The sequence below is a fragment of the Artemia franciscana genome, chromosome 5, assembly GCF_032884065.1.
Source record: "Artemia franciscana chromosome 5, ASM3288406v1, whole genome shotgun sequence".
NCBI classification, from domain to species: domain Eukaryota; kingdom Metazoa; phylum Arthropoda; class Branchiopoda; order Anostraca; family Artemiidae; genus Artemia; species Artemia franciscana.
The window spans coordinates 50,797,287-50,812,121 of record NC_088867.1 but is presented as its reverse complement, the minus strand read 5'-3'; the positions used below and the strand labels follow the sequence as shown (position 1 = coordinate 50,812,121).

Sequence of the window (14,835 nt, the reverse complement as noted above, 5' to 3'; positions counted from 1 at the left end):
GATCTTAATGAAATTTAATATTTAGAAGGAGGTCATGTCTCAGAGATCTTATTTTAAATCTTGACCAGATCTAGTGACATTGGGAGGAGTTTGAAGGGGAAAACCCAGAAATATTGGAAAACGCTTAGAGCGGAGAGATCGGGATGAAACTTGGAGGGTAGAATAAGCAAATGTCGTAGATACGTGATTGACGTAACCGGACTGGATTCACTCTCTTTGGGGGAGTTAGGGGGGTCCAGCGCTTTGGCGAGTTTGGTGCTTCTGGATGTGCTAGGACGATGAAAATTAGTAGGCGTGTCAGGGAGCTGCTCAAGTTGACTTGATAAAGTTGTTTCCCCGATTCGACCATCTGGGGGGCAGAAAGGAGAAAAAAATTAGGTTTTTTTAATAGCGATTGGGTGATCGGATCCGAATGAATTTTGATATTTAGAAGGACCTTGTGTCTCAGAGCTCTTATTTTAAATCCCGACGGGCATTCAGCCTCTGATTTTCCTTTTGAATAAATCTATTGATTCTTAGAATGTTGCTAGAGCTCGTGCCATATGAGCTCTTGGCTCTTCCGACCTCGTCACAAGGGCCACATGAACTCTTAGCTCTTTTTTTTTGTTCTTTTTTTAATTACTAGTAAAGAACTTTATTTGAATGAAAAGGAGGATTATTGTTTGTATAGATGGAAATTATATGAGACTTTTGATCTTCTACATAACTGAAGCCATCACAGCCTTTACAATAGGATTTTCTTATCGATAAACACATTACATGCGTTTCTTTATATACATTAAAGAAGGCTAGTTCATATAAATAGAAAAAGAAAATAGCACCATTTGAAATTGCTCAAAACTAAGTTCTTTGCAGTATCTGCCATCCCCTAGAAGTTTCCTGGCGGGGTGATGATGACCTGCCTTGACTTTTCCAACCCTCTGCTGGTAGATATGGAAATGTGACATTTTAGTTGTATAGAAAAACAATTTAATTAATTCCCACTCCCGCCCTACCTTTTTCAACATTTATCTGAAACCTCTTGAAGAGTAAGCAGTTTGCCATTAAAATGTACTTTTTTAGGAATCTACCCTACCCCACCAAAACAATAACTCCCCACTCATTATAGCTGACATGCAATTACAGATTGCCAAACGTAGCCTAATTTTATTACAAATAAAGCGGATCAACGTGATTGAATCCAGTACTGCCACCGCGTGGCATTACTTCCTTTGCGACTGGGAAGCCTATTATTTATCCTTTTAAATCAATTAGCTTCTCAGAATTTTGAATTGATTGCAAATTTGTCCTCTTCGGTGTAAAGTCGTAATTTGGTGTCCTAAAATAACAAGAAAACAAGACTTTCCCCTAACGCGATCTGTGTGGTCACTTAAAAAAGAGCTTTAAATTTAACGTTTGAATGAGCTCCCTCCCAATTATCTTGGACCTTCGGTTTGATGTAATCACACCTTGGAAAAAAACAAAACAAATAAACATGCATCAACGATGTTCCTTCTGAAAAAAAGATTCGAAATTCTACATTTTGAGGATTGGAGCTTGAAACCTCTATGGTAGGGTTCCCTGATATGATGAATCTAATAAAGGCATTTTCAATGAGATCGCTTGCTGTTTTGGAGGTGTTTCCCCTTTTATCGAAAATCAGGCAAATTTTCTCATATTTTTGGTTTTGGGTGGGTAATAATAAACTGAAAGAATTTTATATATTTAGAATCAAAACAAAAAGCCAATACTGCCGGTATAGAAATTGTTATGAGGATTTTATTTTTAGTTTTGGTGAATATTGGTCCAAGTCACTCCTTGCTTCCAGTTTTTTAATCACAAACTATTTGATAAGATTCTCTTGTGACGAAACATTTTTTGAACCTGTTCATTTTATTTATTTGACAATAAAAATAAATAAAAATAAAATAAAAAGGACAATAAAAAGAAAGAGCGTTAATTTGACAGCTGGATGGTAAGTTTAAATTTTGCTTTTCTTTCGCTATTCTATTTTTTAATGTCTGAATATATACGGGGTTTAAGTTCAAGGAGGAGAATTGTCCAGTAATGAAAGAGATACGACCGTTATAAAATCAAAACCCGATATCTAGGCAGGAAGGACGATTTTTGAGCATCTCTATTCCTTCTGTTCAAACAGTTCGCGGTAAGGAGCAACCCGGCTCAATAGTAACAACAACTCTAAAAAATTGAATTTTGATACCAATAGCTACATCAAAAGAATCGCATTTTAATGCTGATTTTAAACATATACGTTTCATCAAGTTTAATCTTACCCATAAAAAGTTACGAGCCTGAGAAAATTTGCCTTATTTTAGAAAACAGGGGAAATTATCCCTATAAGTCATAGAATCTCAACGAAAATCACACCATCAGATTCAGCGTATCAGAGAACCCTATTTAAGAAGTTTCAAGCTCCTATCTACAAAAATGTGGAATTTTTTATTTTTTGCCAAAAGGCTGCGTGACGATTTTTTGCTCACGGATACGTGTTTATTTGTTTTTTGTTTTTTTTCAGGGGTGATCGTATCGACCCAGTGGTCCTAGAATCTTGCAAGAGGAATCATTCTAACGGAAATGAAAAGTTCTAGTGCCCTTTTTAAGTGACTAAAAAAATTGGAGGGCACCTAGGCCCCCTCCCACGCTAATTATTTTCCCAAAGTCACCAGATCAGAATTCTGAGATAGCCATTTTATTCAGCGTAGTCAAATAACCTTATAACTATGTCTTTGGGGACGACTTACTCCCCCACAGTCCCCGTGGGAGGGGCCACAAGTTACAAACTTTGACCAGTGCTTACATATAGTAACGGTTATTTGGAAGTGTACAGACGTTTTCTGGGGGATTTTTAGGTTCTGGGGGGGGGGGTTGAGAAGGTGGAGATATGTTGGGGGAAATTTCCTTGGAGGAATTTGTCATGGGGGAAGAAAAGCTTCATGAAGGGAGCTCAGGATTTTCGAGCATTATTTAAAAAAACAATGAAAAAATAAAGATGAAAAAGTTTTTTCAACTGAAAGTAAGGAGAAGCATTAAAACTTAAAACGAACAGAAATTATTACGCATATGATGGGCTCACCTCCTCCTAATACCTCGCTCTTTACGCTAAAGCATGTTTAGTAATTTCAACTATTCATTCTACGGCTTTTGTGATTCAGGGTTATTCTTAAGAAATTGGGACGAAGTTTAAGCTTTAGTGTAAAGAGTGAGGTACTGACGAGGGAGTGAACCCCTTCATATACGTAATAAAAACATGAGAATACAGAAGTTCGTTACGTAAGCCAATTTGTAAGTTACGTATATCTTTTACTAATAAAAACATTGGTAAAAAACTAAAAGTTCTAGTTGCCCTTTTAAGTAACCAAAAAACCGGAGGGCAACTAGGCCTCTTCCCCCGCTCCTTTTTTCTCGTAATAATTCGACCAAAACCAAAAGAAAGCCAATTAGCCAAAAAAAATAAATATGCAAATTTTGTTTTAATTATTCATCTGCGGAGAGCCAAAATCAAAACATTCATTGATTCAAAAACTTTCAGAAATTAAATAATAAAAAATATTTTTTTTTAACGGAAAGTAAGGAGCGACATTACAACTTAAAACGAACAGAAATTACTTCGTATATGAAAGGGGCTGCTTCCTCATCAACGCCCCGTCCTTTACGCTAAAGTTTTTTACTGTTTTAAAAAGTAGAGTTAAGAGAAAGAGTCAAACTTTAGCATGAAGAGCGGGGCGTTGATGAGGAAGCCCCGCTCTTTACGTTGATGAGCCTGCTTCCTCAATCAAAAAACTTGTTTTTTTTATTTAATAACTATTCTAAGGCGTATAAAATTGCATAAAGACAAGTCTACATCTGTTATAATCTACCAAAGCAACAAATCTTTTTATATTCATTTGTTTCATTTTGCTTCATTATTTTGTTTCATTTTGTATACAATTTAACTGTTCTTTTAATTTGAGGGTTTTCCTAAAAGTACTTAAAATAAATTTATTCTTACAAAACAAAATCCGAAATATATTCCCTGTCACCCAGCCACCGTTAATATTTTAGCAATTGCCCCCCCCCCCCCGGGAAAATTTTCTGCTGGCACTCTTGCCTTTGCATAAATTTTATATCAAAGTAGCAATATTTACAAACTCCTAAAAATAATGAAGAACAGTCAAACAGTTTGTGGTGACGAACTGTAAGTAAGGAGCCACCTGATCAATAGTAATCGAAATTCTAAAAAACGGACAAATAGATACATGAACAGAATTGAGTTCTTGTACTTATTTCAAATATGTAAGTTTCATCAAGTTTAGTCTTACCCATCAAAAGCTACGAGCCTGGAAAAATTTGCTTTATTTTCAAAAAAAGGGGAAACACCCTCTAAAAGTGATAGAATCTTAACGAGAATCACACCATTAGATTCAGCGTATCATAAAACCCTACTGTAGAGGTTTCAAGCTCCTATCTGCAAAAATGTCGAGTTTTGTATTTTTTACCAGAAGAAAGATAACGGATGCGTGTTTTCTGTTTCTTTATTTCTTTTTCCCAAGGGTCATCGTCTTGATCCAATGGTCTTAGAATATCGCGAGGGGCTCATTTGGACCAAAATTAAAAGTTCTAGTGCCCATTTTAAGTGACAAAAAAATTGGAGGGTAACTAGGCCCCCTCCCGCGCTCATTTTTTCCCAGTCATCCAATCAAAATTTTGAGATAGGTATTCTGTTCAGTACAGTCGAAAACCTATTAACTATGTCTTTAAGGATGACTTAATCCCCCAGAGTCTCCGGGGGAAGGGCTGCAAGTTATGAGCTTTGCCCATTGTTTACATATAGTATTGGTTATTGGGAAGTAACCAATCCCGGAAGTAACTTCAAAAAATAGACCTGAAAACATACTCATTCTCTCAGTCTATATTCCACATCCTTAAAGTGTAAAGCAAAATCATGAACAGGGCTGTCTCTGAAAATACGACAACACCAAAAATTAATTTTCAACGAATCTCGATGTTTGGAAGAAGAGCCAAAGATGTTATATAATAACAATAATAATTTATATACTAAATAATTTTTACGATATTTTTGAATTTAAATATTTTGTTCAGGTTCCTAAGCTCGAGACCGGAATCGAAAAATATTCTGGTAAAACCACGGGAGTGGTAACCCTGTCCCATATTAGTTTTTTTTTCCCGATCCGTATTACCAAGTAAACTTTTTCTGGCTGTTTTTTCTGTAGTAATGCACTGTTGTAGTATTTTGAAGAGCCGTATTGGTACCGGCCGGCCTATAGGCCTCAAACTGCTGGGGACAGGCAGCTCAAGTACGCGCACTTCCAACTACACTTCATTAGAATTACGTAGTTTCATAAGGAGAACCCTTTGGTAGCTGATCGGAGGATATTTTGTTTTAAAAAAAAAAAGTATTCTAAATTGTCTGAAGTTGTCAAGAATTGTACGTGTTCTTTTTTTTCTGTGCCCATTTTGTTTTTCTTTTCATTTTTTTTATACACCTCTTTCGTGCATTTGTGTTGTATGCAGAGGGTAATAATAAATTATTATTATTATTATTATTATTATTATTATTATTATTATTATTATTATTATTATTATTATTATTATTATTATTACTGTAAGTAAGAAGCAACACGACAAGTAACCAAAACTCAAAAAAAAATTTGACATCAATAGAGAGATTAAAAAAAATGGCTTATTATGTCGATACCAAATATATAAGATTCATTAAGTTTAGTGTTACCCAGCTAAGGCTATGAGCCTAAAAAAATTGCCTGATTTTCGAATAAGGGGGAGAAACACCCTAAAAGTCAAAAAATCTTAATGAAAATCATATCATCAGATTCAGCGTATCAGAGAACTCCACTGTAGAGGTTTCAAGCTCCAATCTGCAAAAATAAGGAAAAATGAGCCAAAAATGTTTTGCTTAGAGGTTTTGTCCCATTCCTTAAGAACGACTCCTGAAACACAAAGGTCGTTTAACTGGGACAACAATCATTTTAAAAAGCTCTAAAAACTTAAGCACAAAGAGCTAGGTATTGAGGAGGGGGCAACCCTCTCATATACGAAACAATTTCTGTTCGTTTTAAATTTTAATGTTGCTCATTACTTTCAGTTGAAAAAAAAAACCTGTTTTTTTTTATTTAATGATTATCACAAACAGGCTCTAGTCTCCTCCTCTTTAGCATCTGTGATTAGGCCAGCTGTTAGTTAGAGAGCATTACTTTTCCATAAATCAACTCGTACCTTTGTTCGATGGAAAGTCATCGAGTCTATCAAGACAACTGACTTGTGAATGTAACCCAATTAGGATTTCCGAAACGAACAATCACAAAGCGGATTACTCCCATTTCCTAAAGACTTCAACAACTCAACTGTAAACCTAGATAAATCAAAGTATTGTTAAAATCACAATAGAGTTGACACGCTCATACCAATGAAGAGTTGATCGCTGCTATTATTCTATTAATAAGACCTAACTTTGTATGTTAAGCTGTATACTATGCCAGATGGGAGATGACTTCTCTCTTTTGATTCTATTTGACGATGATTATATACAGACCACTGAGGGACAAGCCTTTTTTTCTTTCAGGACCAAATCATTGACCTCAAAACTTGGTGAGAGCTTTAAGTCATAGTCCTCAACTGTTTTTCTTCATTTGAGAGAAAAAAATGAAATAAAGAAAAGTTAAATATATCGTGAAGACTGTCTATTATTATTCTATTACAGTATGCTGTTATTATACTGTCTTGCACTGTTGAATATATTCTATTATATATTCTATTATATTATACTGTCTTGCACTATTGAATATATTCTATTATATTATACTGTCTTGCACTATTGAATATATTCTATTATATTCTATTATATATTCTATTATATTATACTGTCTTGCACTGTTGAATATATTCTATTATATTCTATTATATATTCTATTATATTATACTGTCTTGCACTATTGAATATATTCTATTATATATTCTATTATATTATACTGTCTTGCACTGTTGAATATATTCTATTATATTCTATTATATATTCTATTATATTATACTGTCTTGCACTATTGAATATATTCTATTATATTCTATTATATATCTATATATATAAAAATAAGTTGTCTGTCTGTGGATGTGTGGATGGATGTGTGGATGGATGTGTCAGGTGACGTCACCTGAAAAAACTGGATTAGGTGACGTCAAAACTGAAAAAACTAAAAAAAGGCAAAAACTACAAAAAAAACTAAAAACTAATAAAAAAAATAAAAAAGCTAAAAAACTAAAAAAACTATAAAGGTAAAAACCAATAAAAAACTAAAAAAAAAACTGAAAAAACTAAAAAAAGGCAAAAACTACAAAAAAAAACTAAAAACTAATAAAAAAAGTAAAAAAGCTAAAAAACTAAAAAAACTAAAAAAACTAAAAAAAGGTAAAAAACTAAAAAAATAAAAAATAAAAAAAAAACTAAAAAAAAGGAAAAAACTGAAAAATAAGCTAAAATAAAGGTAAAAACCAATAAAAAACTAAAAAAAAAAGGAAAAAACTAATAAATGACGACACTCAAAGAGAAAGCGACCAGGACAAAAAACTAAAAAAAAAGGCAAAAACTACAAAAAAACTAAAAACTAATAAAAAAAATAAAAAAGCTAAAAAACTAAAAAAACTAAAAAAAGGTAAAAAACTAAAAAAACTAAAAACTAAAAAAACTAAAAACTAAAAAAAAACTAAAAAAGGTAAAAACTAAAAGAACTAAAAAAGAAAAAAATAAATGACGACACTCAAAGAGAAAGCGACCAGGACAAAAGGAATGTTCGATTAGCAATCAACAAAGCACCGGGACACAGGGAGTATAAATGACGACCAGGACAAAACTAAAAAGAAGGTAAAAACTACAAAAAAACTAAAAAGAAAAAAAAACTAAAAACTAATAAAAAAACTAAAAAATCTAAAAATCTAAATAAACTAAAAAAGAAAAAAAAAGGAAAAAAATAAAGGAGAAAAACAAAACTAAAAAACGAATGTATATACAGACCGGTACACCGGGATACAAATGACGACCGGGACACAGGGAATATAAATAACGACCGGGACACAGGGACACAACTACAACGGGGACACCGGGGGAAACAGGGGGATATAAATGACGACCGGGACAAAAAAACTAAAAAGAAATAAAAACTAAAAACTAATAAAAAAAACTAAAAAATCTAAAAATCTAAATAAGCTAAAAAAGAAAAAAAAAGGAAAAAAATAAAGGAGAAAAACAAAACTAAAAAACGAATGTATATACAGACCGGGACACCGGGATACAAATGATGACCGGGACCCGGGACACAGGGAATATAAATGACGACCGGGACACAGGGACACAACTACAACGGGGACACCGGGGGAAACAGGGGGATAACCTGACAATCTATTTATATGCAAAGACAATGGGACAGCAAAGAATGTTGTATATTCGCAAGTTTTACGTAGTTAAAACCATATATATATATATATATCTATATTCACAGGTGGGACATAGGGACACAACTACAATGGCGCGTAACTATTATGGCGCGTAACGACTTACGCGCGCGGGGGGGCTTGGGGGGGGGCGCGAAGCGCCCCCACCAACTAGGTGTTGGGGTGGCGCGAAGCGCCACCCCAACAGCTAGTTCTATTATATTATACTGTCTTGCACTATTGAATATATTCTATTATATTCTATTATATATTCTATTATATTATACTGTCTTGCACTGTTGAATATATTCTATTATACTATACCAGCCAAAGAACCTGTCGGGCATAAAAAACTAAAAATAGCTTCGTATATTCTTTTATGAGGATGGAGACAAAATAGTTTGCACTTTCCTCCGAAAATAAAACTGTAAGTCTCTTTACTTCCCCCCACCCAAAAAAATATGAAGGTTTGAAGTCAAACCCCCAGACCCCGCCCCTATATGAGACAAAACTCTCTTGCTGTGTTTATTCAACAAGATCACGCCTCTCCGATAATCACAACTCTTTTGTGATTATCAGGAGGAAAATGACACTAACTGCAAAAGGACTCTAAGAAATACTAGCGCTTGCTACTTGTTACAGACTACCTGTTACTACCTTGCCAGGTATTAGGGAAACTTACCAATTAGAGAAAGAAAGATAGGAATAAAATACCAACATAGTTTCCAAGAATAAAAGGTTTTTTTGACATAAATACGTTTGAAAATCTATTTAATTTCAGTATTAAAGTGAAAATAAAAACAAAGTTTTCAATAAAAGTAAAAAGAGAATTAAAAGCTTAAATGGAGTAGGAATTAGCCTATATAGGAAATCAGAGCTAAATTAGCAAAATTCCCGTGAAGATAGAAATGAAGTATAAAACTGCTAGATATCCTAATGTACTAAGCAGCCAAATTGAATAAATCGAAAATTAAATAACTAAAATAAGGGGGGAGGGGGGTTTCTTACCTCCTAAACCTCAGAAAAATCTATAGCATTGACGCGATACACACATTTAATTGTATGTTTGACTTTGTTTTAATTTTATAACTTAGTATTTCAATATTTTCTCATATATTTCATCTGCAAGATAAGGTTTATAACCAATCAGTCGTAAGAGGTACAAAATGTCTATATGTAAGGAGATACAGCAGGGATCCCAAGAGTCTGCTTAGGACCTACAATCCTGCTAAGTAAAAATCCTTACAAGACTCTAATTTCACCAAGATGGAACATACCCACCATTTCTGAAATATGTAGTCGAAAGAGGTGCAATGTGTCTACATGTAGAGAGAAGGGGAAAATCGAGACGGTAGGGATCCGAGGAGTCTACTTAGGATACACAATCATTCGCAAAACACTCTGATTTCAACAAGATATGACATACAAGTCATTTGTGAAATATGTGGGGTTACTCAACATGTTTTGATTTAGGACGTTTATTGCATAACTAGCCACAAATTTGCAATCACAACTTTGTAATCACTCAATTGTTTCTATACCCTTATCCGAATACTTTGGCAATGGGAGAAGGAGGAGTTCACCAGGCATCACCTCCCCCAATTCCCCAAAATGACATGGGGGCTTTTGTATATCTGCTACATATAGTAAATGTAGGTTTTATGGGGCCAGATATCACACCATGAAGCGCCTCACTTAATTGAACACGTAGCTTTGGGCCAAAAAAGAAAGAAAAACCTACTGCTATTACTAATTATTATTAATGTTTAAATATTATCAAAACGTCCACCTAAGCGTATCTGAGAAACTGGAACATGCATAAAAAAAATTGTAAGAAAAGAACAGTCATGCCTGCAACTATAATATGAGAGCTTTAATTAATTTCTCCTTCTTAATTGATTGGCTGTATAATAGTATTGTGTCTAAATTGAAAAAGGCGAAAAAGTATGATAAATAAATGTCATTACTAAGGAAGCCTTGATAATTCGTTAAGTAGTATTGATGATCAGTTAAAACCAGACCAAAACACATTTATCAATCGCCGCACATATTGATTTTATCTTGGAAGAATTTTTTTTTTTTTTTTATTAACTCTATCTTTGATGATAAACGATGCTGTCAAACTGGAATTTCACGTGATCAGGAACATGGGTCTTGTTAAACTCTTGTTTTCACTAAATTGATTATAATTAAGTCTCTTTTTTAGTTCGTACCAGTCATGCCATCACGATTTCTTTGTGTCATCGATGGTATATTAAGTTCTAGTGAATGATGAATGGAACATGAGCTGGCTTGCTTATCAGTTGGCCAAATGGTAGTAATATTGAAGAGGCCATTTGAAAATTCCACCTCTGCTGTGGTAGTTTTCGTAAAGTGATTAATTTTTTATAAGTCAATACAATACTTGAATAGCAATTTAAGAAGTTTATAAGCGCAACGAAACAAAAATCCCGAAATTTTGGAGCGAGAGAAACTAGAATCAAAATTGACTTCCTACCAGTCCAGTGCTAATATTTTTTTTTTCTTTCATTGAGGAAAACAAAATAAATAGCAACCCTATTGAGCAGTATTTAAAGATAACTTATTCTGAGATAAAAGTCCTCTTTAGGGACACTTCTGTTCTCGAAGTCCTTCCTTATGAGTGGGCCCCAAAGAGGTTTCATTCAAATTAGAAAATCAGACACAGCTTCTTTTTTTTCGAATAAGAGCATTGCAAGGCATCTTCTTATTCCCCAGATGTAATATTTAAGATGAACAGAGATACTATAGCCAACTTTTGGAGATTTAGATTCTCTTTATCTGGCACAAAATATAATTGGACAGATAATGTTTAAAATGGGAACGCATTTAATTCCCTAGGCTGTTGCCAGTCTTTTGGAAACAAAAGGCTTTCCTGCAACGTAATTAATGTCCTATGCCAAGGGGTTGATTCTAAAATTTTACACTTAAACACGTCCTTTCATACTAGGGTAATGTCAAAATCATAAAATATTCGTAATCATCGTCTAAAATTGTCAAAATCAACAAAAGCAAACTATTCAAAATTTGAAAATGTGGAATTGAGATGGAGGTTCCAGTTCTGGTCAATCCTGAGAAGACTTCTAGCAATGATTAATTTGAAAATTTATTGACTGCTTATCCAAAAGTTCAATTTTGTTGCTACTATATTGACTTTCCTAAGACATAATAAAAGCTAATCTAGCGTAAGACCCTTTGCAGAGCTAGGGTACATGGTGAGTTTTGAATCTGTTCGGCATCCCTCTCGACATTTCCTTAAAATTTCAGTTGAACGTCCTAAGCCTTTTTGGAGGAATGTTTAACAGGGACTGGAGGTCAACTCCGATTCTTTTTCTTCTTAGGTGCCCCCTCTGCTGAACACTGATCAAGATTTGGAATTGTCATTTTGTTCAAACTAGTCAAAAAGGTCTAATAGCTACGTCTCCAGGGATGCTATGCCCCGCACAATCCCCGGGCATGGATAGTAAATATGAAATTTGCTCATTGTTTTCATATAAGATTTATAATTAGGATAAGAGGAAAGATTCTGATGTATCGAAAAACACTAAGGGTATTACCATCAAATTTGGAGAATTTTGAGAGGTATTTCAAGCTAAATGAAAAAGCACATTGTGTGTGCCGTTTACCAAACAGGAGGATCTGCAATATCTTAAGAACAACTGAGAGTATTAAGTAGAAACTTTCAGGACATTTTGACAGGGATGTTGGGGGATAAGCCCTCCTCCAATGTCCTTTCTAGCTGCTGTCTCTCCGATCAAAATTTGAAATTGCCACTTTGTTCCAAATAGTCTAGATCTCAAATAGCTATGCCTATGGGGATAACATAATCCCCCAAAGATTTTGAGAGGCTGCCAACCGCATTCAAAACACACTGTGTGATTCGACATTTCTTTACGGTATCATATTTATCTACTAAACGGCACATTTTTGACCGTATTTCTACCCAATTATTAAAGCACCAAGGACATTGAAAACGAAACCTCATTGTTTAGATTGGTGAGTGGAATTTTACGCAACCATATATGCCTTAAAAAATTATGAAAAAATCGGGAATTCATTTTGTAATGAGAAATGCTTCTAAATCAAGGCTCGCAAGTTTTGGTAGCAAGGTAACGCTATAGCACCTTCTGGATTTAATGGCAACAAATCTTCCATGTATCATTTTTCCCCCAGAGGAACTTCATAGGAAGGGGTGATCGCATAAACAAATTTCGGAGGAGGCTCATTAGATTGGAAACCAAAAGTTCTAGTTCCCTTTCTCAGAGTCAAAAGTGATTGGAGGCCAGCCAGCCCCCTCTCCCATGCCTCATTCCCTATGTACATCCGATCAAAATTTTGAGATAGGCATTTTGTTAAAAATAGTCCAAAGGTCAAATAACTATGCCTCCAGAGTTGACAATATCCCCCATAGACACTAGCAAAAGTTTTAAGTTATGCAAGTTGCCGACTATTAACATAGAAGGTTTTTCATTGGGAGGAGAGGGTAAATTTGATCCTGGGTCTCCAAAAAGGCTTAAAGGATTCAGCTGAAATTTTAAGGAAATGTCGAGAGGGATGCTGAAAACTATGAAAACACACTATTTCCTTGCTGGTTGTCAAAAGGGAATAAAAGCAATATCTAAGAAACGGCTGAGTGCATTAATTTGAATTTTTAAGGTATGTTGAAGAGGGATCGGGGGGGCAACTCCGATCCTTTTCCTTCTTAGGGAGCTTTCTGGACATGTTGACGGGGATGTTGGGGGATAAGCCTCCCTCTCATGTCCTTTTAGCTGCTGTCCCTCCAAAAACATTCGATCAATTAACCATCTTGATCAAAACAGTCTAAAGCTCAAATGGCTATGCCTCTGGGGATGATATAACCCCCATTGGTTTTGGGAGGGCTGCCAAACCCAATCGAAAAATATGTGTGCACGCTGGTTGTCAAAAAGGCGTATCAACAATATCTAAGGAACAGATGAGGGTATTAAGTCGAAACTTTCAGGGTATATTAAGGGGGGGGGGGGGTGAAGAGTGGCCGGAGGGTAACCAGCCTCGTTGAAGTTTTAGATACACCCTCCCCTCAAAAATCATCGAAATTTCTAAAAAGTGATTTCGTTTAAAATTTTTAATGACAAATAAAAAATTATTTTTTAAAACTTATTTGCAATATTTTTAGAACGGCAGAGGGTATTAAGATTAAACTTTCCGGGTAAGTTGAGGGGGATGTTAAAAAGCGGTCAGAGGGCAACCAGCCCCCTTCCATTCCTTACTTTTAGCTACCGAAGGGCTGAGGATATTAAGGTAAAACTTTTAGAAAGTGTTGAGGGGGATGTCGAACAGAACCAAAACACAATGTATGCAAGGAGTTGTCAAAAGGGCATAACAGCAATATCTAAGGAACGGCTTAGGGTGTTAAGTTGAAACTTTAAAGACATATTGAGAGTGGTTTCGGAAAAGGAACGGAGGGCAATCACACTTGTCCTGTTAGTTGCCCCCCTAATACTGATAGTCATTTTATCCAAAATATTTACAAAGTCTAATAGCTATGCCTCCAGGGATGCCATGACCCCACAGCCCCCGGGGCAATGAATATAAATTTCATAATTTCTCCATTTGTTACATACAGGATTTATCATTGGGAAAAGGGGGGGATGTTTGATGTTGGGTGTGTTTGTAAAGGCTAAAGGCATTGAGGTGAATTTTCTGGGAATGCTGTACAGTATGTTAAGCTAAATCACAAGAAATTATTTGTATACAATTCATCAAAAAGGCGTGACTTAAATGTCCTAGGAACGGGTATTAGCTTTCAGGGTCAATACTACCGCTACGACTGCAGCTGTAAACGCTACTGCGGCTACTTCCGACAAAAACGACGTATCTTAAATGTCCTAGGAATGAGTAAGGGTATTAACTTTCAGGGCCACTACTACTGCTACGACTGCGGCTGCAAAGACTACTGCGGCTACTTTCGACAACAACAACTTGCAACTATGTTTGCGACGGCCAGCAAATGCTACTATATCTACTTGCAACTACTTTCAAGGAATATTGACGAGGATGTTGAACAAAATTAGACACTAGATGCATGCTGATTGTCAAAAGAGCGCTTCAGCTATATCTCAGGAATAGCTGGAACTTCCAGGGCATATTGAACAGTGCTTGGAGTGCAAAGGGCCCCCTTTTAGACCCAATTAATACTGATAAAAATTATTAAATAGCCACTTTGTTCAAATTATTCAAAAGGTCTAATAACTATGCCTAGTATGACTACTTGTAGTATGACTACGGATCACGTTCTTAAGTTCGTCAATGGTTTAGTGACTTCCGGTTTGTTACATAAATTATCAGGTGACGATGAACCAAATGAAAGGAATAGCCACGAGTTGCCTCCCTGACTCCTTT

The 14,835-nt window shown here is 35.2% G+C and overlaps 1 protein-coding gene across 1 annotated transcript in view; it reads left to right on the top strand.

Moving 5' to 3' along the window:
• Window positions 1–10,845, top strand: part of LOC136027560 (uncharacterized) — a 32,443-nt gene extending 21,598 nt beyond the window's left edge. Inside the window, exon 3 of the mRNA XM_065704928.1 lies at window positions 10,643–10,845. Within this exon, the coding sequence (XP_065561000.1) occupies window positions 10,643–10,701 (59 nt within the window). The 3' untranslated portion in view covers window positions 10,702–10,845. The remainder of the gene's footprint in view (window positions 1–10,642) is intronic.
• Window positions 10,846–14,835: the final 3,990 nt, after the last annotated feature.